Source organism: Falco biarmicus, chromosome 11, assembly GCF_023638135.1.
Source record: "Falco biarmicus isolate bFalBia1 chromosome 11, bFalBia1.pri, whole genome shotgun sequence".
Lineage (NCBI taxonomy): Eukaryota > Metazoa > Chordata > Aves > Falconiformes > Falconidae > Falco > Falco biarmicus.
Genome location: NC_079298.1, coordinates 21,609,446 through 21,635,430, shown reverse-complemented (window position 1 = coordinate 21,635,430; position 25,985 = coordinate 21,609,446). Strand labels below are relative to the sequence as shown.

General features: G+C 36.7%; 1 protein-coding gene across 6 annotated transcripts; it reads right to left on the bottom strand.

Annotated features, from left to right (window-relative positions):
- Positions 1-100: 100 nt before the first annotated feature.
- On the bottom strand, positions 101-25,876 carry CCDC18 (coiled-coil domain containing 18). Of its 6 annotated transcripts, none has more exons than XM_056355210.1 (26): positions 25,829-25,876; positions 24,619-24,766; positions 24,288-24,444; positions 23,863-24,030; positions 22,806-22,915; positions 21,847-21,975; positions 19,806-19,902; positions 18,356-18,477; positions 16,516-16,825; positions 15,068-15,171; positions 14,801-14,958; positions 13,951-14,171; positions 13,069-13,179; positions 12,158-12,289; positions 11,261-11,395; positions 10,597-10,674; positions 9,007-9,123; positions 7,519-7,686; positions 6,902-7,044; positions 6,292-6,455; positions 5,257-5,470; positions 4,558-4,657; positions 3,508-3,624; positions 2,903-3,046; positions 1,643-1,752; positions 101-341 (listed from the first exon to the last, which is right to left on the bottom strand). In XM_056355210.1, exons 2-25 carry the CDS (start codon positions 24,747-24,749, stop codon positions 1,684-1,686), a joined length of 3,399 nt encoding a protein of 1,132 aa, XP_056211185.1. In that variant the 5' UTR covers positions 24,750-24,766; positions 25,829-25,876; the 3' UTR covers positions 101-341; positions 1,643-1,683. The 6 variants fall into 6 exon arrangements, 4 of the variants coding, with proteins under 4 accessions (XP_056211185.1, XP_056211188.1, XP_056211186.1 ...); XM_056355213.1 differs by lacking the exon at positions 25,829-25,876 and adding an exon at positions 25,286-25,598; XM_056355211.1 differs by lacking the exons at positions 1,643-1,752; positions 25,829-25,876 and adding an exon at positions 25,286-25,409.
- Between the last annotated feature and the right edge of the window lie 109 nt (positions 25,877-25,985).

The following is a 25,985-nucleotide window of genomic DNA, read 5'->3' as shown; positions in this document are numbered from 1 at the left end:
TTGTGCTCCTAATTAGAAGTCAGATGTAAACCACATTTTTACACTGTTTAAAATCCTTCGGGAAAAAATGACAGCTGAAATAAATTCCAGTAACTCAAGATACTTAAAAAATAAAATTTATTTCTCAAGAACAAATTAAGGTGTTATTATATCAAGGCAATCTCAAAAACAGTTGGAAAAATAAAGGGGTTGTCATTTACTTCAATACAAATAACCACATTAATTATTTACAAATACAATGTTAAAAATTCCTCTTTGACTGCATGATAATGTAGCCAGTAACAGCACATTCCTGGGTTGCTGCTTGTCCAACAGGCAACATTTCTTCACAATTCGTGCCCCTGAAACAAAATATCTACGATCAGAACCTTCCTTTAAACTTCTTCACTCAATTTACCATATCTAAAGCCATTTGTACTAAGACGTTACTCTTCATTAATAAGATTTATCTCACAAATTCAAGAAAACTAGGCTGCAGGTCTCAAGTCCATGGCTTCTTTTTCACATTCTGCCCCCTAGACCAAAGTTATTAATGCATTTTTGGTCACTGTTCTTGTAGTTGGAAATTTATTTGCTTTCAAAATGAGCAAAATTTACAAACTTTTCAACACATATTAAGTTCCAGCATTTAAGTAGGAAAATATTATGCAGAATATTTTGAGAAGAAATCTTCATACGCAAATCCCTGTAAATATTTTGTACAGCTTAAAGGAGCGCTGTCTTTTGAAATGACTCCTCTAGGCTTAAGGCTTCATGTCAAACTGCATTATTGTGTTTAAGTTCCTAAAAAGTTATGTTCCTAACTCCTCATGAAGTGTTCGTAAATACCCTTTTAACAGCATCAAGTGGAAGAAAGCCTATGAATTCCAACAATATGAAGTGAGGAAAATCTTATCAACGTTAACAGTTTCTCTACAGTACACAGAAATAAATGCAGCCAAACAGTATGCTTGGGGTTGAAGGGTTTTTTGGTTAATTTCTAGGGGTTTAGCTTGTTTTTCCCTCTTTAAAACACAGACTTACATGCTGGACAATTATTTCACAGTTCATTCATAGAAAAAAAACAGTAGTATTAGGTGATCAACAACATGGCCTATCTAGTATATGATACACAGCAGCTATGTTTACATTAGCCAGTACTGTGGCACAACAGAGGCCATATCAGCTACTAATATTTCGTACCATCACATTATACTACAGCTCCTGTTAATGATAAGTAAGAAGCGATTATGTTGTATCTATTCATGTTTAGCTAGATACTTTATGAGGAATGCTATAAATAGAGTACACAGACCTATAAGTAGCACATAATAAGCTTACAGCTAATGAAAGATTATTACAATAACTCCTAATTATTTTTGTACTATGTATACTTCTACAAAAGCATTGTAAAAATTACTTTTTAAAAAATAAAATCAATCTTTATAATCACTGATTTTTTCTTACTTCACTTACCATTTTTTATACAATTGTATTTTTCATTTCAGTAAGGAACTGTGGTCACAAAAGATTAATTTGCTGTAAGTAAAATCTGCCCCCCCCCCCTTTTTTTTTTAATAAAGAGAATTACTTCAGTTTCCCAGAAAAATGAAAAAGCTATTCTGCATGTTCAGTAAGGTATTCCTTTACTTGGAATACTTACATATTCTAAGGGTAGCAGAGTGTTGTATTACTGCAAGATCTTCAGTACAGATTAAAGCAGAGTAAGAACAAAGAATGATTCAACTGAAGAATCTGTGACCTGGTTGTTTCCTGAGTACCAAAAAGGCAGAGCGGTTCAGGACAGAAAGCAAGCCTATTTAACAGTTACTTCCCTGAACTGATACACTTCCTGTAATAAGTAAGGAAGGTGGTGTATTAAGGGGAAAAAGAACGAGACAGACTATATCCCCAGGCAACACAGACACACACACACACACACACACAAGCACCCTTTTCTCCAGATAGATTAGGTAACTGCATTTTCGGAACTAGGACAGAAAGTTTAAGTGGAAGATTGGTCAGTTAGCAACATGTTACTAATGGAGAAAGTCTTTTCTAACGTCATGTTAATATATACAAGTTTTAAACAAAGAAGCAACCATATCATATTCTAAGTGGAGTCAGAACCCCTCTGCAATCTATTTCATATTTTATGCAGAATGCTTCTGAAATCCAGTGTTTTAGCTACTTCGCTACAATGAAAATAAACTTGAAACGTCATTTCCTTCACCCCAAGTCTCTAAAGGAACAGGACTGAAGGAGGTCTGTTTTCAAAGCCTTTCTTCTATCATTCTTGGGCCTCCCCCTAACTGATATTCCTTAGCATAATCAGAATGGCAGGAGCCATTTCAGTTTTTTTACCTCTAGCTGGTGAGCACCTTTGACTGAACTTATTCCTGTTTATTTCAGATTGCATTTGTACTTCTAGTGATTGATTCATGCCCCAAACTAAAGATATGTATCATTTATAAAGTAATATTGGCTATCTATTCCATCCATACGCTCCCATTCACTACACAAAAAACCTCTCTTTGCATTCCTATAAGCATGCTAGATCTCAGTGCTCTTTTGATGCAATTATTTTCACAAGATAGATACTCAAGTCATAGGAAGCTCCCATCACACAGCATATTGTTTCATTTCTTTCTAAAGACGACCATGTTCATAGCCAGAACATTGGGTTACAGAAGATAATCTATTAAAATTTATCCACAAAGCAATTACATTTCTGATTTTTATATCACTAAACTGGTTTAACTTTAGAGGATTAAGATTCAGCAAACACCAGGACATAACATACAATTACTTGGGGAGAAGTAATGATGCTTATTCTGAAGAGACACCATATTGTTCCTTCTAAGCAGTCACAGTAATGGCATTATAAACTGATAATTTGTTGTGTGTCTAAGGAACATCTTACCTTTTCAAGAGCTTCTAGGCTCTGTTGTTTTCTTACAACTTTTTTCTTCAGCTGATTTATTTCTTGATCTCTCTGGAGCAATTCAAACTCTTTTTCACGAAGCTCATCTTTAGAATGCTGGAGTTTCTTCTCTAAGCTCTCCATCTGAACAGAAAACGCAATTAAATCAGAACAGATACTTTACTGAAATCAGGACTATTTATAAAACCAAAACCACTTACAAACCCCAAACAAAACTCATAAATACTGTCAGTATTACCTCTGACTTTGGATTCCCTTGCCAATTTTTTATTGTATTTTTATTTTATCAACATTTTCCTTTGTCAAAAGAGCGGTTTGGGAGCTGTATCATATCAAGTAAACAAATAAGATTTTAATTTTTATACTGTAACATCCCTGCAAAATTTTTAGTTTTAACTGACAAACATAAAATATTTTTGCTGGTACATTATTAAGGTACTTCTTTCCCTCTCCCTACAATAAGGAACCACTTTTACTCTTCTAGACTAAACCTGGCCAGCTATTGTGTCCCAGGACCAGACTTTGTCTTAGAACTAGCTGCTCTTTGTTAGTGAAACTGGGTTTTTAATTTAAGCAAGAATTACCTGTTTATTGCATTCCTTAATTTCTAACTCTGACTTCTCTAAATTGCACTCTAATCGAATTATTTGTTGTTCCATCTCTCCCCTATGTTCACGAACTGTCATATCCAACTGTGTAATCTAGATGTAGAAAAGGAAAAAAAGGAAATACTTTATTTTGAACCGGTATGCTGATTTAAAATAGTAATATTAAAAAATATGACAGCAAAAGGAATGAAACTAATCCTTTGTAGTCTCAAGAATATTCTCTCAAGTAGTCAATATAAAAATGCACCCTAGCTATCACATTTAAAAGAAAGAGAGGGGGAAAATGGGGAAGTAGTCTGTAACTGAACACATTTTGTACTCAGATACACAGAACACAAACCTAGTTCTCATTTTAAATGGAATGGAATGAGTAGCTCATTATCCATCTTGTTCGGAAGTGCCAAATTTTGCTGAGGAAAAAAAAAAATCCTATTGTTTCCAAGAATTCCAGGAGCAGCAGATACAAAGACTGCTAACTCCTGCAGGAAATAGCTATTAAAAGGCTAATTATAAGTGACAGAAGAATAGTTTTTACATGATGGGTATCAAATCCTGAAGCCAGACCAAAAGACTGCAAATATTTCAGGTGAGCTACAGAAATTTATTCACAACAAAGATACTGTTTCATATTTAGAGGCTGCTTTAGAGCTAACGAAATATGTTCCAGTGCAAACAAGAAAAGGCATCTATCATCTCCAAGCACACTTCAGTACAGCTCCTTCATTTTATCAGCTTTGACAATAGTTGTCCTGTAACTTTACCACTAAAGAATAATTATGGGACAGGTTTGCATGAGGCTTCTGTTCTATCACGATAGTAATCTGTGATCCCTTAGGGGAGCACAACCCTATCTTCGTTGTACCATAAGGCTTCAGTAACATACAGCTGGTTTTGAGGTTGACACTTTGGCTGTATTAACAGTAGTTTGGAACGATAGGCAAAGGCGATTAAACCTAGCAGGCTCTTTATAAGTTATCTACTACACAACAGGAATAACTATCAGTAACATACTCAAAATGATCTGACCTGAGCTGCTCTCTGTTTCAGTTCCCAGTTCCTTTCTTTCAACGCTTGGTCCATGTCAAAGAGTTGTTGGGTTTTGTCTTCAATTTCTCCCTTGCAGTACCTGAAATTCTCATGTTTAATTGCTTAATGCACATTCAGTTGCTTAGCTTCAAGTATCCAGTTTGAAAATCATGAGAACTATTACTTACTTAAAGCCAAATTACTCCAAAACGTTGATCAACCAATTGATTGCAAAGAAAGGAACCCAAATAGAATAATTCTGTTAACTATATTCCAGGTGGAGATTTCCCAATAACCTCATTATTCAAGTTATTTAATTGGTTATCAGGACAACATGTTCTTAAAAAAAGAATAGTACAGAAGAAAATATTGTTAATTTATGGTCAGGAATGAAACTGAACAATTTCATTATAAAAGAAAGTAATTAATCTTATGATTATTTCACAGCTTTGGGAAATCAATTCAGAAATTATATTTTAGCATATATTAAAACAGAATTCCAAAAAAAAGAATTCAGCATCACTTTTCAAAATTTAAGTGAGCTGAGGAGCTTCTGTATCAAGTTACCTTACAGCCACAAACCACTTAAAAATCAGAGAGCTGCTAAGAATATAAAAAAAGACTATCCAAACTAGTCGTTACTTCTAAGGAAAAACTAACACAACTAAGATTTTCATGATGAAAAAGATACCACCTTACCTGAGCTCAGTTGTTAGATCCATAATAGCAACATGCTTCTCCTCCAGAGAGGACTGTGCATTCTGTAACGCATCTTCTAATTCCTGAAGCTCTGCTGAAGTGATTTTTAATTCTCCATGGGCGTTCTGTAACGCAGATTCTAGTTCTACTATTTTCTGTAAGGCTTCCCTGTGGCAAGTCTCACTTTGAAGCAGCTTATCTTCTAAATCTTTCACTATTTTACACACACAAAACACAAAATGTTTGATCATCAGTAAGTTAGGGTCTTTATGCAACACCACTGCCTGCTAGGAGTTGTGGTCATAACTCATTTTTAGTATCTGTTTTTAGGAAAATCTAGAAAAACAGTTACTTCTGAGGTTATGCAACAAGCTTTTCATGGCACTTAAGTCTTTCTATTTCTATTCAGCTCATAATCTGCAACTGACTTGAAATATGAGGATGTATCTAAAAGCATTTGGCCAAGGAGAAAGTACAGAGACAACATACTAAAGGAATATGTAGTGCTATGAAAAATGCAAACAGACTTGCTAGTTTGCCTCCAGTTTAAAGGAATGGTAAAATTAAGTTAAATGGAGGAGGTGGGGTCCGAAAGTTTTTTATTACTATAGACCCTCTTGTGGGCTTTTCTGTTTGTTTTAAAGAGCTGAATTTCTGTGAATAGCATAAGTCTTTATTAAATCTGTGTGTATTATTTGATTACCACATTAAAATCCTGCATTACCAATTTACAGGGAAAACTATTTATTCATTTCACCTAGGATAAAGATACATCCCACAAAAATAAGAAATTTCAAAAGTATATTAAAAGAAGTTTGAGGGTTTTCTGGGTTTGCGAAGGGGCGGGTTGTTTGGACGTGGTTTTTTTTTTTTTTCTTTTTTTAAACTATGGAATTACCAATACATTAAAAAAAAAAACATTACTTTCCTGTAATTGACCATGAAATGGGGAGAAAAAGGAAAAATGTTTAATCCAATACATATAGAGAAATAGCATGATAAAAGGAAGCTTGAGAAAGAAAATAGTGACATTACCCTCATTTGCCTTTTCATCGAGCTCTGATCTTGTTTCGTCCAAAGTAATATTCAACTGATTTATCTGCATTGTTTTGTTTTCACCCTCTTGTTTTAATTGCACTACTTCTTCTTCCATACCACTAAGTTCATTCTTGCACTGCTCCATCTCCAATTTAATTTGTCTAAACAGAAGCAACAAAAACAAAATGAACCTTGTAATAACAAAAGCAATACGTGTGTGTCCTTACATGCTCCAAGATTTGTGAATAAAATAGGAATAAAAAAAGGCATGTTAAGTAGGCTTTTCTTGCAATCAAAACCATATTCAAGACTAGGAGAGCTTGGTAGATTATATTATCTAGAATTGCAAGCAACTTGATACATTTATGAATTGAATTGCATTATGAAGTGTCATCTTCAGGCTAAATAGTTGCCGGGACACACATTTAATTCCATTGGAAGACTGTTCCAGAAATTCATCCCTCTGCTAGTCAGAAACTTCCCTTCATTTCCAGTCCATGCTCATACCGAATTTTAGAACTACACAGCGGAATATCATTTCAGGCAGCAATCTTCCTTACTGATGTCCCTGTCTGCAGGATACACCTCTCAGTTATTCTAAACCTACCCGATTGTATTATTAAGTTCATCCACCTTCTGTCTGTTTAAATATGCTTCCTCAGCAGCCAGGTGAAGTTTCTCTTCTACCTTTCTCAACTCATCTTCTGCATATGCTTTCTGCTTCTGAAGCTCTTGTTCCAAATTGGATACCTATTTAAAATGGTATTTTAAAAGTGTTGGTACTTTTAAGTTACATACCAAAGAAATATACATCCTTGCCTTGCAACTCAGATAGTGAATGTTTTAAGAGTGGATTTCTTTATTGTCTAAAATTGCATGTAATTTAAGACTAGATCTTTGCAGTCACATTTGAAAGACAAATAGTTTCTAGTAAATATAACAAGATTCAACCATCTGAATTTCAATACGCCTCCCCTTAATTGCAGTCTAGGGTTTGATTTTCCAAATACTTTGCCACTAACGCTAGAGTTTCTGATAGCACAAAACCTGCCTTCAAAAAAAAAAAAAAAACAAATCGCTAAACTCTTTATCTTAGACAGATCTAAAATAGTAACAATCAACTCAGTTATCAAAGAAACATTCAGCTTTTAAAGGTATTGCAGAAACATAAATAAAAGTATTTAATTACTGATCTTTATGTAGATATTTCTCACCATACTGTACCTGTTTTTCAAGTTTAGTTTGACTATCTTCCAGTTCGCCATTTCTAATTGTTTCTTGCTGTAACATTTGCTGCTGATGATGCAAAGTTTGTTGTAGGAGAATATTTTGTTCACTTGTGTCCTGAATATTCTGATCTTTTAGTTTTATTTCTTTCTGTAAATAATAAACCTGAAAACACATTTTTTTTCCATTACAACAAAACGTTTTTACTCGCACTTGCATCAGCTACTCTTATTTTTTTTTTTTTAATAAGTACAGAAGCACACCTATGATTCAATAAAACTTCTGGCTCTGAATTTAGTTGTATTACAGTTTCAACAGTACAGAACACACCTCATAATTGGTCACTGAGTGGTGCTTAATAAAGTGAGGAAAGTAGTAACTTACCAGGCCCAGTTTTTGACTTCTTGCTTTCTAAATATACCTTAACAGGTTAGTATTTCAAAAAACATACATAACAAAGGTTTACCATTTCTAAATCACTGAACTACATTTCTCTCTGTCACTCTTCTTTACTTCTCAAAAAGTCCTTTTTTTCCCCCTTGAGATTTTGTTCTTAGTCCTCCCCTTTATTTCTTCCTGCCTCTATGACAATAAAAAACAGGAATACTGAGTGCCTAACTTGTCACATGTTGAATGGTCTGATTTCTCAGTGTTGAGTGCCAAGAATCTGAGGGGGGTGGAGTGGTGGGGTGGTAAACAGATAAATAAATAAATGTCATTAACTGCTCATCCCAAAATGGAAGTAGTGACTCTGTCACTTATGAAAACGCTGGTCAAAATTACAAAACCTCACTTGCTACCCTTGAGTTTCATATACAGTATAAAACCAACAGTTTTTAGGGCTTAGAAATCAGCAATAAGTATCACAAGCATATGTGCAACACAAAGCACAGATCTCTAGCCAGTTCCTCCTGTGCAGGGTCTAGTAACCTCCGCTGACTAAAGCCTCTCTCTCAGCAGGTAGGGCAGTACTGACATGAGCAGCCTACTATGATAATTACCTCTTGTGGTTAGGCATTTCCACAAATAAAAATTAATTATATTAATAATATTTAAACTTAATTCTTTCTTGCTTTCATGTAGTAGTGGAAAGCACAATAAAACCCAGGGGCTTGAAGTAAAATTTTCTTATGCCCAGATCTTCTTACCCACTAGATAGTGAAACACAAATCAACTGTGTGCACCTGCATTTGCAACAGTGCTCTCTATTCCTTCCCAAGATCATACTTTCTTTCACTTAATTCTGATTTTGTTATTTCTTTTAACAATTCATTTATCTTGGTACTTCTTTTCCCTAAGCTTATCCCGTGTTTCTTGGTTATGATTTTCCCTTTACTCTTACAAACTGTATAGTCTTTTCTCAGCTTCCTTCCTATTCAATTCCTGCTGCAAATGTTTTGTATTTTATTTCATAAACCTTCAGATTAAATCACTCATAACAAGTGTTCTCTGCAATACAGAAGAGTTGTTAAAACAAGCTGTTACCTCTTCAGACTTGTTTTTGAGCTGATTTTCAAATATCTCCTTATTTTCTTGTGACTGATTCAAGTACAGTGCAACTTCTTCCTTACATATGTTTAGTGCCAACTCAAGTTGTCTCACCTAGTTGAATATAACAGATTACTTAAAATTGCATGGCATGGTTTTTATTAAGTAGTCTAAAAAAAGTGTTAGAAAACATCTGCAAGTAAAAGGTCTCAAAAGCTAGATTTTTATGTGAAGTATTAAAACAGACATGGAAGATCATACTAAACTTTAAAACTGAAATAGTATTCAGAAATTAAAATTAATTGTGAAATTAAATTACAATACTTTAGACTGTTTAAATCAGATGAGACTATCAGTTATGAGAAAATATTCCACTATTTGTCAGTAGCTAGAACTTAAAAGCAAACATATGCTCAATACCAAATCAATCCACCACATTTTATTACATACAAAATTGTACAAATAAATTTGGAATGATCATATGTAGGTTATGACAAGTCTTTTTCAAAATTATATTCAGACCTTAATACAGTTCCTCTCAGAAAGCTACTTAACAGCAATATTTTTTTTCATTTCTGCACTGAGAGACAGTACCTCAGTTTTACCAAAAGGGAAAGGAAAAGCTTTTAGTAATGTCAACACTGTTAATCTATTATACCCTTTTATACTGATTCAGATCGGTGTAATCTCTAATAAATGTATTATAACCTTAAATAGATAAAAATTATAATGAACAATTATCCATATAACAATTGTAATGAACAAACCCAGAGATCTTAGGCCATAGCAATTAAACTTTTTTTAACTGTTTGATTTCAATGCTAAGACGACTTTTCTCATCAGCCAGATTTGTACTGAATGTAGCTGCAGATTAGCTCATCAGTACCACCATTTCTCTAAAACATATTGGACTGTATACCTCTCTCCCTTCCTGAATTCAAGAGCTTTTTGAAAAGCGATAATGGGTCTTAATTTTAAATCTCTGGAAAACATCCCAAATACTACAAAGCCACTTGGACAGAAAACTGGTCCAACACAAGTTCAGAATGAGCACACTACCAGCTAAGTCCCCAGTATCTTCTCCTAGTGATGTCCTGAAAATTTCACATTGTTTGCCCGTGGTAAATCGCCACACAGCAATGGTTTATTAAAATAGTGTTGCAAGCGCTGCATGGAAAACATTTATCAAGCAAACACTAGCAAGAGGTATAGATGGCTAAAAACATGATTCATAACATCACACATGCCTAAAATATATGCTGTATCTAGATCAGAAACCTATATAACATTATCTTTATTAGACAATGTTTTACTTCAAGAGTACAACAAGCACAGATCTGCCCTATTTGTAAGTACAGTAATTTTATAAAGAAATTACACATTGCACAATCTCTTACAGCAGGTTTTGCCATACTTCTTTTAATTAAAAAAAGGAAAGGCTTCAGGTTAATGACTTATGAAATATTTACATGAGACGAATTTCTATAAAGCAGCCGTAAAATAGTTTTTCTATAGAGTATAAAAGGAAATACATCATTACTGCAAACTTTAAAACTATTCATTGAAAATTACAAAGAGCTTACTAACTTTGATTGTTTCTTCTTCTAACTGACTTTTCAGCATCTTCAGTCCTTGATTTTTCTTGACATTTTGATTTTCCATTTCCTGTTTATACATGTATTTTTATTCAAGAGAAAAAAAGGTAAATATAGTAACAGTAATTTAACTAATAAAACCTCAAACTCATGCTAAGAAGTCAGAGGTGTGGTGTGGGGGCTGCATGTGTGTAGATCAGTGTATTTAAAACACAATTTCTTGTATGCTGTATTTATGTACATCATTCTCTGAAGTGAATTTGTTCCTGATAGGTGTCCCTTAATTTCTGCTGCTGCAGAATATAAATAGAAATAAAACACAGCCATAATTGAATATTCTTGATTTTCCACCTAGAGCAGAATAGATGCAGTTGTTCTTTTTCCAGATCTCTTTCCTTTGATTAGAGCAAGAAGCCCAAAGAGCAAGCCAGAGGCATAAATAGAATGCTGAGATAGAAAATAGTGAAAGGTCCTGAAGTTTGTACAATATATTAGTAGCAGCAGCAGGTGGAACTGCACTAGATTCAGTCTATTAGTCAAACAAGAATTAAGAAGCAAAACACTAAGTATCTTATTTTCTACAATTTTTTCATGTGTTTATGGATATGTTTTTCATTAGTCACCTGTTTGACTTGCATTTAAAGAGTCAAACTTACCTTTCTGCTTTCTGTCAGCAACCCATCCAATGAATCAATGTGATGCTGTTTACGTATAACATCTTGTTGCAAAACAGATATTATTTTCTCTTGTTCAATGAATTGTTGATGTTTCTTCTCCAGCTGTGTCTGAAGCTGTCCATAAGTAATTCATGGTTATTTTAATAAGCTTTTTCAGAGAATTTGTGCATATGAACATTTCATTCTGTTCTATTCACCCATCACTTTAAGAAAGAAAAGTAAATACATTCCTGCCATCAGCAGTATTCACAGCCCTAAAAATATCAAGAAATCCCAAACACTTAATATTGTAAAACAACAGGAGAATCAAGAGAATGAGGGCAGGCAGAATGTAATTGTCTGTCATCAGCCAAGACAGCAAGACATGCATACCTTCTTCAGTGAAAGATGACAAGCTTTCTGAACAGCTAGAAATAGCCAAGGTTATACTTCTAACCACACAAAGCAACAGAATTATTCTCTAAAGATGAAAAACCTACCTACAGCTCCCCCTGAACACAGATGCTCATAAGGCTCAGGCTGCCAGAAGTTCAGCAAACAAGACAATATTGTTAGAAGCTGTCATGGTTTAACCACAGTAAGCAAAAAAGCTATACTGCCCCTCCCTCCCCCCCCTAAATATTTGGAGCAAAGAACAACAGTATTCTTCATAAATCCCTATTTCTCTTCAGTTCAGAAGAAAAGTGGATACGAGTATCTCTGAAGGAAATCATGAGGTTGTAGTGTTGGAAAATTAACTAAAATCAGGGAATGTAGGGAGAAGAGATAACTGTTTAACTGGACATCTGCCTCAAATACCAAGACAAAGAAGTTAACAGAGGAAAAACGTTACTAAGTATATCATTTATACATAGTAGCACACAAGGAAAGCCTTACTAGTTCAATCAGTTTCTCCATCTCTTTGTGCTGCTCAAGGTGAGCCAACTTTTCCTTTTCAAAAGCAGAAGTTATCTGCTCATGTTCTTTGCTGATAGCTGTTTCCAACTCATGAATGCGTCTGTTTTTTCCCTAGGAAAGAGCAACAACAAAAACTACTTAATTTGGGCTGTGATATTAAGAGGTGTTTTAATTGATTATAAGGTTCCTAGATTTCACAAAAGAACAACTCAGAAAATACTCCAGTTACAGCATGTTTCATAGCAAAGGATTTCACACCTACAAATTATATAGAGTGTCACTAAATGCAGCCACTACAGAGAGACAAGGTGTCTGCCCAGGTGGACTGCTGGCACAGATTACAGCAACCAGAGCAAGGAACCTCTGACAAAGAAAAAAATTAATTCTGTGTTCACATGGATAGATGGAATCTTTAGAATACAGTTTTCCATTTGAAAGGGACCACATAAATAATTTCGTTTTCTAGCAACCTTAGACCTTTCCCAAAACTAACAAATATTGCGTAACAATATCCAGAGCAGAATTTACAGTGCTCCAAGCATTAGATCATCCTTTTCACTTATTACCATTTAGAAGATATTCACAGGTCTACACGTATCTCACTGAAACAAATGGCAATGCTACAACTGATTTCAATAGGACCAGATTTTCATTGCACATATCATCACAAGGAAAAAGTAACATCCATTAGTAACTTACCATGTTCCAAAGCAGGAAAAAAGTGTGGCTTACCTGAAGCAAGATTAGGTTTTTAAAGACTGCACAGACTGTTAGCAGATCTGAAAGTCTATCCATTTTGAACATGTGGAATTAATACTGGTGCAACTTGAACTTTAATCTCCATTTATGTCTTTCTACATAAATATAGTTTCTCACTAAGAACACTTTACCATGAGTTCCTGTTCCAACTCTGTATTTTTTGCGGCAGCAGCAGAATAAGCAATATTCTTTATTTCCAATTGTCTCTCAAGTGCAGAAAGTTGAGAAGATTTCTTTGTTATCTGGAATAAAATATGGCACAAACCAGCACAAAGACAACAGTTTCAAGTTCATTCAAGTACTTGTATATACTTTCTTACCAGCAACTCCATTTTAGCTACTACTATTTCCTAATATTCTTAATTATTTGTTTGGTTGGTTTTGTATCATCTATTAAACCTTATTACGTACAGAGAAGAATTCAGGACATTTTACCTCAAATTTATCCAATTAAAGATAACTATCAGTGCCATATGAATGGATTAGCTATTACATACTTATTTATAGTCACTAGTAGGAAGTATTGCAATTCCCATTACGCTGGAATTGTATAAACACATTAGCACCAGAATGGAAACATTAGCATTTTAACTTACACAACCAGAGAAGAAATAGCTGAAGCTTAATGTCTTTTTGTGACTCTCTGGTAAGGATCGTAATCTCTGGCAACTGTACTAACTCTTAATGCGGAAAAATACAACTGTTTCTTCAACATCTTTTTCTTAAGATTACACATTAATTCAACCATACCAAAGCAACAAGATCGATTTATGTGGAGAATATGCACAAAATAGTAGTACTAAAGCCCACTAACGACATCAGCTTTAAAATGAGATTTCTGGCGTCTAACAAAGTAAGGCTGCTATCTTAAGCTTTTGAGCAAGCAGAAAGATTTCATTTCCAGTTTTTCTTAACTAAGCCAGGTTTTAAAAGTTAATATGGCAATTGCAGTTTTTCCATAACTATCTTTGATTACTGAACTAAACAAAAAGTGACATTTTTTCAGTACTTACTTCTTTCTCTAAGCTACTAGTTTTTGAAGCCTTCTTCAGTAGGTCTTCCTGTATGATTTTAAACTGACTGGCTCTCTGATCCATGCTGATCTTCAAAGAAGAATTCTCATCATCTGCTTTTGTCACTTTAGTACGTAACTTTTCTATCTCCTTCTGGAATCTTTGCCTCTCCTTTTCAAATTGTTTGCTGATAAGTTCCAACTGTTGACATTTTCTGCTCTCTCCAAGTTAAAAAAATAAATTTAAGATTAATTTATAAAAGAACATAAAAACCTGCACTCAAGCAAACAATCATACAAACCAAAGAGAAGAGAAATACAATTTGACAGCATTCTAAATCTTGTATGCATTAGTTCAGTAACAAGACTGTTTATTTCCCCCCCTAACATAACAAAGCTGTGACTCATGGAAACAAATACCCCCACAAACAAACAAACAAAAAACCCTGACAAACAAACAAAATAATTGAAGAAAGCATCACTGTATAGATGCCCTGAAGTAATTTCATGGAGCAATTCTAACAGTAATTGTACGAATACCTGCAGAAATTCTGCAACAGCATGCATAACATCCATAAAGAAAAATGCATGGTTCTATTTCAACACAACAACTCATAGCTTGGCTATTGCTGAACAAGAAACATAAATAGCAAAAGGAAGAATAATAATGTGTCTGGAGAACAAGACAATATCCAGAATTCCATGGTGGCAAATGCTGCCTGTTCAATCAAACTGTATGCGTTAGCTCACAGAGATAAATTTCAAAAACACTAAAAAAATGATTTAAACTCCACCAAAAATTCCTATTCTGTGGATTAATCAGAACTGCACAGCTGTTGTGGTAAGCTTACCTCCTTGACTTCTGATCAATTTGACAGGCTCTGTTTCCAGGCCACATAACCCGCTATTTTCTTGTACTTCTTTACCATTAGAAAGATGCTCAGCTCCAGTACAGACAAAGTTTGCACAAGGTTTTTGAATTTCTGCTTCTTTCATAGCCAGTTTAATGCTATTATAAAGGAGGAAACAATTATTTAACATTCTTTCTACATGCTGATTCTAATACCACCTTATCATCTGCCTATTCTTGCTGTAATTCAGCAACCAGAAAGTTATACCTTAGGTCTGCAATCAAAGGTTTATTCAATTCACAAGAAGATTCAGAGACACCTTCTTCTCTTAAGGAACTGGAAAGCTGGTGTTTCAAGTGCTGCCATTTAAACTAGAAGTTAAAGGAAAACAAAGATCAATGCAAAACCAAATTGCTTCACAGTGTGATTAATTCATGTGTTATTATACTAGCATATAAATTTTAAGATACACACACCAGGATGTTAAAAGTTTAGATCACTTGATCATTATTCTCCTAAGCGCGTGCTTGCAGAGCACTGCAGGTTTGTCTCACATCATAAGTAGAAATTATAGGTATTAAAAGGCCCTCTGAAACAGACACCATTCCTTTCGGTATCTTTGTACTGGTACTGAAAGCATGAATGGTTTTGCTGTGAAAAATTAAATAAATGAAGATACTATCAGTAATTCCATGTTTTGAACTTCTCATATCATGCTTCCTTTCAGATTTTCATGATTGCATTCAATACCACTTTTTCCTCACGTTAGAGGGCTTCTGAGTATTTCATTACATTACTAGAATAATTCCAAATTCTCCCAGAAAATGTAAATGCATTTTCCAAAAAGGGCCCTAGAACAATTTTAAGGCCCTTCCAAATAAATGTCTATGGTCACAACAGCACAAAACATAACTTTTATACAGAATTACTACATTCTCTTCAGCTGAGGTCACTTTGGCAATTCCAAAAGCATACAGAAAGCATACTTTTGATTTTTTTTCATTACAGCTACTCACATTTATACTTCAAAAACCAAGATATCTGATGCAATCTGTACTCCTGACCTGAGATATCTCCAGCCCTTCCTAACACTTCCTCCCATAACCCCAATCAGTTCACAACTTTGGGTTTTTTATATGGTTCTTCCCCCATTGCAGTCAGTTTAGTGATAAACTTCACTAGTACAATCTTCAGGCTCTTAAGCCAGGGTTTACCCTAGGAAAACAGAAGTTCATTTGCAGCCAGGGAAGGTGTGCCCTCTCTTTCCCAGCAAAAACAAGTTCCTACAAACATCTCTCCTGCTCTAGTTTTTCTAGTGCCGAGGTGGATACATCAACTCTGCCTGTGTGACACAATGTGTCTGCCATACAGGAAATGTCATACTGTTCTACTGGGAACCACTTCTGCATCATATAACGGGAAATCATCACATTTTAGAGAACAGACATAATACGAAGAATCAATACATAGAACAGAGGAACGGAATGTTAAATGCTTGCTGATCAATCAATTCCAAAGCACCAATTCCTTGTTCTTTAATGAGAAGACAAAAGTAAAATATTTAAATTAAGTAAACACGTCATCCATGCAACTTGGAAACCAAAGACATTTTACTCAGATTATTTCTCAAGAATGTCACAGGATTTCCACACAATGCCTATTAGAATTGTTTAAGACGCATAATACAATTTTTAAGGATTTATCAATCACTGTACCTCTTCAGGTGTACTTAAAGACAGCTGGGAAATGATGGTTTCTAGTATGTTGAGCTCTTCCTTTGAATCTTCAACTTCTTGACAGCATAACTTCAAGTGGTTATGTTGCTGTGCTGTAAGCGCTCTCAGCTCTGCATTTTCACTTACTAGAGCATTTTTCTCTTTGAGTACTGTTTCTTTTTCACGAAGTTCACTCTCAAGCTCAATGATCTTCTGGTCAGACTGAGTCAGCATTGATACCATTTCAGTGTTCTTTGCCTCTAGAGTCTTAATTTCTTGTTTTTTGTCATGATTCTCTTCCTTTAGTTGTCTAAAAAAGTATAACATTTTAAAGGTATAGCTCAACATATTTTAATTTTTAGAAGTACTGGAAGAACACACCATAACTATACTCTTTTACTAGCATCCTCCCTCTCAAAACCTAAGATTACCTCTTTACAAAGGACAGAAAAGTTTTCACTGCTTTACTAAGCTTTCACTGTTCCTAAGGACCAAACTGCCGTAAGCAAACAAAAGGAGAGAATAAACTAGTTCTCATTCTTAAGCAACTTAATAAAGTTTTAAGCAATATCACAAGAGTCACTGCTAGGAAACAGATCAAGGTGGCTTTAATTGTGCTGAAGCCAACGAAACTTAAGAACATAATAAAATAAATATATAACAATACCTAAAATCACAATATATGAAAATAATATACTAAGACTGAGCTAGTTCAGCATTCTGCCACTAACAAGAGCAGGAGGGGTCCCATTTCTTCTCTCCCCTCATACCTGACTGTACCATGAGCCAATTGTATTTTTAGCCCATCACACATCAGTTACTTTTTAAGGTACCTGTTGGTTTAGCAAACTGAATTAGCTCAGCAAAGGTCCTGATGAGTGCCAAACCCAGTGCAAGTTAGCAGAGAAAAAGGGCAGTCTGCAGGAAAGACACGCTCTCAGCAGCAGCAGAGCGCTATTAAACAGGCTCAGGCTAGTGTAAGGGTGCTCACGCGCTGCTCATCCCTGCCAAAACTGTTAGAGAAGAACAAAGAACAACTGTTAAGACAGGAATGTGAGTGTGGACAGCGTGTGTGAATGGACGATCGGAGAAGGTGTTTGTCCAAACCAGCTAAAGACAACCAGCTGATGGTTGTCTTCCCTCATTAAAGTAATGAGGGAATTAACAAAAGAATTCTGAAACAAAGGGGAGTTCAGCTTGGAAAGAAGCATACAAGGAACATAATTTTTAACAGTGGGAAAGGACCTTGGAGTGGGAACAGAAGAGCAGTCAAAACCTGGTTTGATAATTCCATAAAATGCAGCCAGCATCACAACCCCTGTTCAGGCCTGAGTGCAGCTTCCCCATCTGATGCCAACAGTATCCTTCATTCTAGTTAGGGACTGACAATATGGTATGCAACAAGTAGGGACCCACACCTGGAAGCGTAAGGGAACTCACAGGGTGCTTTCTCACTGGCATTTACATTAGCAGGCAGAACACGTACACATAAAACCAGAGAACCCACATCTCCCACAGCAACAGCGTGCAACCAAAGGAAGCTGTGCTCCCAGAGGACTTGATGATGTGCTGCTTGTTATGGTGAATATGTGACAGCATGTGGGATTAGAATTTTTAGGGATTAGTTATACAAAGAAATTTTAAAATTTGTAAGTGTATGCTAACATTTTTTAGCTATATAGTATTGTAGTTTGTCTGTTATATTGCTGACACTGACCTTAAGTGTTCAGTGACGCTGATCCTGATGTGAACTACGTGAATTGAGCAGCACATTCACAGTGACAGTTGTAATGTGCAATTTCTTCTTAAATAACTGTATGTTTAAAAGCCTTTGTGTTACCTTAATTGCTCTTCTAGGATGTCGAGATCCTTTCTGTAGCTGACACATTTTTCATTCAACTTCTCTTTTTCTTTTTCACAATTAATTAAACGTTTTCCCAAGACTGCTTCTTCAGCTTTAACCTTAAAAAGGAATTTTTTTTCGTTACTGGACAATAATGTCTTGGTTTCAGCTGGAATAGAGTTGATTTTTCTTCCTAGTAGCTGGTGGTGCTGTGGTTTGGATTTAGCATGAGAATAGTGTTGATAACAGGCTGATATGTTCAGTTGTTGCTAGGTAATGTTTAAGTCAAGGACTTTTCAAGTTTCTCAGGCCATGTCAGAGAGAAGGCTGGAGGGGCACAAGAAGCTGAGAGGGGACACAGCTGGGACAGCTGACCCAAACTAGCCAAAGGGACATTCCATACCATAGAATGTCATGCTCAGTATTGGGAAGAGCTGGCCGGGGCAGCCGATCACTGCTCAGAGACTGGTTGGCTGTCAGATCAGCGGATGGTAATTGTATTGTGCATCAGTTGGTTGGTTTTTTCCCCTCCCTTCCCTTTGGACTTCATTCTTCTCTCCCTGTTTCATTACAACTGTTATTGTTTTATTTTATTTCAAATATTAAACTGTTCTTAACTCAACCCTCAAGTTTTACCCTTTTCCCCAGTTCTCCTCCCCATGTCTCTGGTGGGGAAAGGTAGTAAGCGAGCAGCTGTGTGGTACTTAGTTGCTAGCTGGGGTTAAACCATGACAAACAATTATCTAAGATTACATGGCCAACCGTGGGGTTTTTTTTGAAAGAATACTATAAAGACTATGCTGTTTCTTTTTTTCTTTCTGGTAAGCCTGTAGATAATTCTACTGCTCACTGTTGTGAAGAAAAGCAGAAGAGCAAAGAAGTTTGCTTTTTTTCTATCATTTGGGAAAAAAGAAATATTTTGGTTTAATATTTTAGGGCAATCTCCTTCCACAAGAAGTCTAATCAAATAAAAATCCTCTGTAAGAGCTAACTGTCTCAGGCCTGTATTTTCTTCTCCCACAAGGCAGGGAGCATTAACAATTTTGACCACTGGAAACTTAGGAGATGAATTCATTTTCATCTTAGCTCTTCTCTAGGTTGTGTTTCATTGAACAGATTATACAGATGGAGTCAAGAGTTCTTTTAAAAGGACCATATACTTCTGAAATGTAAAATTCCCAGCTAGCAAGCAAGAGACAGAATAAACAGCAGTAGTATTCGAATACCTCAGATGCAGGCTGTCCAGACTGTGAGCAGTTTAAAACTCAGTAACAGAAGTTGTCACCACAAACAGTTGCTTACCCTGTTCCACCTCTCCTAGAACTTTGCCACAAACAAGCAGAAACAACTGACCCACTGGTGAACCCGTTGCTGTTAGCTGCCTAGCTTATTGGAAGAAGCAAAGTCCTAATAGCACGGCAAAAACAAGTGAACAAAAAATGCTCACCTTTTCTAGTTTTTCAGTTATTTTCCCTTTATACCTTTTAAAAGCCCTTATCAGCTCCTCCGCATTCAACAAAGCTTCATTTCTTTGCTGCTCTGCTCTGCAAAGTATATAAATTTTAAAAATAATAAATTTCTGTCATTGTGTAACTATTTCCTCCAGTTACTAAAAGCAACTACTAAATTCATTGTTCCAGGTGACTTCCTTTCTTCCAACTTTGCAAGCCCTAGATAAAAAGTTTCACAAGGCATAAATCAATTTTAAATATCATTTTTGCATATTAATATAAACAAAATTCCAATAAGACTAAGAATGTAAAAATCAACGGGTTTGATTCCCGGTCAAAAGGGGTTTGATTCAAAGCCTCCTCCTCCTGTCTCTACCAGTAAAAGCCTGTTTTAGGGAATGGGGTAGCATGTATGATAAGGAAGTAGAAGATAGCAATGCTCCTTAAAATTCAAACTGCTTAAGGTGAACTAGAAAAGATTTTGATACTGGAAGAAGCTCTCATGATGAACTCAAAGGATAAATTATTTGGAGGATACTGAAGAGATGGTAAAACAATAATAACAAAAGAAGCTGAGACTGGGATGATATTATGCAAGCAACTGTTCAAAGCAGCAACCCCGACCACCTACTATCTTGCTTTATTACTCCATGTGCCTGACCCTTTCTTACTTTCCCTTATTGTTAGTCACTAGGGAAGAAGTTGGAACAGTTAGTCTCAGGACAGCTCAGTGTGCAGCCTGTTCAGGACACCCAACACAGGCACACAAAAATTACCACTGCTCAGTAACATTTGTTTCTCTTCCACTAAGGGAACTGTGGAGACAGGGCAAGTGCCTCATCTGAGTACAGCCTACCCTCAGACTGGCATTTCTCAGTCCGAGGACCACTGCCCATTTGGAGATGACAAAAGCATTCAGAGAAGAGGACAAAGGAATTTTAGAATAACAAACAAAACTGTGTTAGTTTAAAGCATTTCAGTTTGTTGGCCAAAGAACAGCAAGTGGTCATAATTACTGATAAGAAGCGAACTGTAATAATCGTTAATACTAACCATAAGGCCATATGTTGCCTTTAACACCTGGCAGAAGCTTCATTTTTCTAAAGCACTAAAATATTTACATTTGCAACTAGTAACTAATTAGAGCTAGTTCCAACCTTACACGCTCTGAATGAACAGTGAACATAAATCAACACAATTCTTCACCAGTAGCGCAAGCCCCACAGCATTTCCATTTGTCTAGCTACAGGAAGGTTAGAGGCAATTTTATGGGTAGACAGACAAGCCAAACAAGAGTTTTGCATTCAGAAGTCTCATGAAATGCTTTCCTAAGTCATTAATCCAGTTATTTTTTGCCCCAGATAATACAGTTAAATTAAATGGGCAGGTAGGAATCTTTTTATTTATTCCTATCATTTCTTTAAAATTACATTTTGGAGGTCATAGGATTGTATACAGCAACTTCCAACAGTCAAAAGAAATTACCAAACCCTCCCAGAAGCCACACAACCACTAGGCTAAAGGAGACACTAGGAAAGGGAAATGGGGATTGGGATGGAATTACAGCACCCATTTGAAAAGTACCATATAGACAGGTAAGATTAAGGATAACGTAAAAATGTTCTCTCAATTAAGTTCTGCTTCTGTCACTTTCCTCACACCAATCCCAATAATACAGCACTCAGTACTGCTGAATACCAAGTGCTGAGCATATACTGCCGGTTCTTGCAAGACAAAGTCAAAAACAGTTCAGGAAAAATATGTTCTGAATACATTTCAGCTCTCCACTGTACAGCTATTCTGAAGGGAAAAAAGCAGTGATAAAGCTAGTGTACAGTATCAGTCTGCAACTACCAGCAAATGTCAAGATTTAAAAAGTACCTATTTAAATAATAATCTTTACACAGTATTTCCCCTTTTAAAAAAAAAATCCTTAACACAGAAATAATTTGATTCCACAAAGTAAACATCTGCTAATAGAAATAAACACTTATGCACTATTATTCTGTATTCAATTTATTAAAGTTATTTAGCTACCTCTTTCCTTGCTTGTTTTGTTCAATTAACTCCATTTTCAGATTTTTATAGTCCTTTTTATATCTTTGCAACATGTCTTCTCTTTCCATTGCTGTTTTCTGGCTTTGATCTAGTTTATTTTCTGCATCTCTAGCAAATAAATAAAGCATAATTAAAAAACAGGAACTTTTTTGTAAAGAAATTACATTTTTGTTGTTCTTTTCTGCACATGATGTTTTGAGAAATTCTAGTCAAACACGCTGCAACTCTCAACACTGGGTTTGCAACACCCATAGTCTCCAGATTACCCAGGATTACGTCTGCAGTCGCATCCAAACTCATCAATAGGTATTGTGACTTCAGGTCCTGAGATCTGAACATAGAAATCACCATTTTTCTGGCAATATATGACTGGTCAGGATACACTCGTGGGAAAAAAAACACTTAAATTAAATATAAGTACTTTCACTTCTTTTGTGAAGACAAACTATTGAGATATTAATTGAATATTATATAGCATGAGGTTGTAAGATAAACTGACAGCCAGTTATGCCTTCCTGACAGCCTGAGCACTGTTTACATTAGCTTTACTTCAGCATTTGCCGCGATTAATATATTAATGAAGAACGACTCTTTTATGCTACACGCTGCACAGTCATGTATGAAAACACGTACACTTTACTACAGAAGGTAAGCAGTCATGTAACATACAATCACTCTAGTCAGTTATGAGGGCACATTCATGTTTAGCATACATTACAAACTGCTTTCTTTTACCAGCCTTTACTTTTTCTCCATTTCCTGAAGTACATGCAATACCAAAAAATCCCTGTACCTCCCTCCTATAAATGGCTCCAAAATGAAAGTTTCAAGGCCCAGATTACATAACTCACACAGTACCAGCAATTATGTCATCCTGAAAGATACTTGACTAGCAAGCAGACCACAATAACATGTTGATTTAAAAGTATGGTTATTACCTCAGAATTTTATCTTGAGCTGAAACTTCTGCTTCCAAGTTTGCGATCTGTTCTTTCCACTTCGGAATGCTGACTAAATGTGTACCTAAAGTCGATTCAAGATATGAAATCTGAAATACAAACGTATTTGGGATTTCATTAACACTTGTATATACACCTTCACGAGAGACACAAGAACAGTCTACTTACTGAACGACATAGTGCTCTTAACCTTACTGTAGAATATGCTTGTTAATCTACACAAACTGACCTCCAATTTTCTGCTCATTTAGCATCCTTCCAGTTCCCTAGCACCATTCCAGTGTGATATGCTTCTCTAGCAGTTATTTCTTTACGTGTTGATCTTTTCTCTCACCTTTCCCCAAAAGTTTATATACTACTACCTGTTCTTTCCATGCCAGACAGTCAAACATCTGATCTGTTTATTTGTACTGTCTTGGAGATAACATTCCTCAAACAAAAAGCATTAAGCATAGCTATTTTTTTAATGTTAAATACAAACCAAATACAAGAAGACAGTTGTCCTGAAAAGGACTGTACATACAACTGTAAATTAAATCAGTAATGATTTACTAGATACAATATTTCCTTCCAACTCACCTTCACTTTTTCAAAATAGCAGTATTAATCCAACCTGAAAGGCCAACATCATGCATTTCCTAGACAAATGACTGCTGTGCCATTGTTATTCACATTAATCTTCATGTAGTTCAGACATGTGAATCTACAGTACTAAATACATTAGTGAATTATTTTCTTACATAATGTATTCTGCATTCTGTGACTTAATGGCTTTAGATTAAACTTCGGAACATGAGAATTGTTTTGCTCGTGGAGACACAGATTCCAAACTATTCTGTTCCAAGATTAAAGCTGAATACCAAGAAAAAATAAAATATAAAATTTTAAAGTTTTAATATTAAATTTAAATAGATTCAGACAAGACAAAAAATAGCATGTTCTGCTTGGAATTACAGACTCAGAAGTCAAGGTCACTGGGGCATTTTTGGGAGGTTTGAGGTTTGTTCTTTTTGAAGAATACACTAAAGACACATACTTTTGTTTTTGACTGCATCAGTTCGAAGTTCATTGTTTCCACCCTGTTCTTTAGACAGTGGTTCTGAGAAACCAAGGATGCATTTTGCTCATGAAGGACATTCAGCTTCTCCTTGAGATGTTCATTTTCTTCTGCACTTTTATCAGAAGTTGTGGATACTGAGTAAGACTAGACAAAAAAAAGGTGGGGAGGGTTATATATATTTAAACATACAGACGTTTATATATGTGTAAGCAATATACACATCAATGGAAGCTCTACAGAACAACTGTATTTAAATCATATGTTTAAGAGCGCTCAGTTGATACAGTTGCCCAAAGCAACAGGTTATCAACTCCAAGCACTAAAAGCAAAAAATATTCTTAAACATAGCAAGAAATAGAAAACCAAAGTAATATAAATAAGTTACAAAGTATAATATTTACTTCAGATTTTCTTTGAAAATCCTGGCAAGATGTTTTAATAGCATTCTTCTCACAGTTGGAAAAGCGTTGACAGCTGCAATTAGGCTGAACAAGGTCCTCCAAAGTGAAGTCTGCAGCCTCATGGAAGCAGCGGCCATAATGTTCACTTGTACCAGTGCTAGAAGAGGGAGTAAAAAGTTGCTACGCTGTTTTTCCTTTGTTATTTTTAAATTGCTTACAAAGAGTATTCAGAAGTAAAGCACAACAATTGCTACTTACAATAATCCATTATACTGAACAAGGCAATATAGACTACAAGAGACAGGCTGTTCTCATTCCCAAATGCACATACCTGGAAAGCTCTTCCTCTACAATTTGTAGGCTTTTTTCAGTTCTCTTCAGCTGACTATGTAATGACTGTAAATTTGCAAGCAGGTCTTCATCAGCAGCACTTGTAGAGCAAGTCCACATACTACATTCCATTGGTACCACACAAACAGCTAAAATATTTAATATTAAAAAATTGTTAAATGTATGTGAATACTATTTGCAAAGACACTTTTAAAGATACTGAAATAAGACAAACAGAAAAAAATGAAGGGGGGGGGGGGGGGGGGGGGGGAGAAAAATACAGAAAAGGAAATACCGAGTCTCCAAACGTACACATACATTTTGCACACTATCTTTTCCCACATTCACTATGTAAGAGTTACTCTGTACAAGTTGTCTTTTTTGAGAAAGAGTTCTGCTTGTATGCATTATGAAATACGAGAAGCTTCATAACTTGTGATTTATGAAAACTGGAAAAACCTGCTATATACATCAGTTGCCAGAAGTCTCTTTCTATAACCTGTCTCAGTTACATCAGAAGGGCCGTGCAACCGGCAAGGCACCCGAAACGGTAACAGGACCACCCCCCGAACACACAGCGCTGGCCTCGCTGCCCAGCGGCCCACGACACCAAGCAAACCGGCGCAGCGAGGGCCTGGCGGCGCAGAGGACGCGGAGCCGGCCCTCACCTCGGTGAAGGAGACTTCGCAGACCGAGCTTGAGAAATGTCGCCGGGAAACGGACGGACGATTCAGAGAAACCAGCGCTCCCCGGCGAGGCGCCGCCGCCGCCCGCCTCAGTGGCGCGGGGGTCCTCCCGCCGCCCGACTCCGTAGGCCGAAGGGGACCGGTAACCGGCCGGCCGCGATCCCGCCTCAGGATCCCGCCGCTCCGCTCGCCCCAGCCGCAGCTGTCCCGGGCCGACTGGGAGCACTGGGCGGCGGGGCCCGCGCTCGCAATCGTCGCAGCTGTGGAGCGTCCGGCAGCGAAGAGGCCGCGCCGCGGAGGGCCTAGGCTAGCCGGGGCACGGGGCACTCGCCCGCTTCAGCGCTCTCCAACCGAAGACCCGAGGCCGCCAAGCGGCCGCCCGCCGGGAGTGGAACAGAGAGTAAAGAAGAGATAGGAAGAGCCTACCCCCGGGTCTGAGGAGATGCGCCTCGACAACAGCACCGGCTCGGCCGCTCCCTAAGCCCCCACTGCCCGCTCCGCCGCCACCCTAAGCCCGGTCCTTACCCGCTTCAAACCGCGCGGGCCGCCGCCGTCGAGATCCGCACGCCCCCCCCCCCCCCCTTCGCTCCGCCCTCACGGCGCACGCGCACCGCCGCTCCCTCTCGCGTCGCCCTCACGGCGCATGCGGGCCCCGCTGCCGCCGCACCCGGCAGCGGGCAGC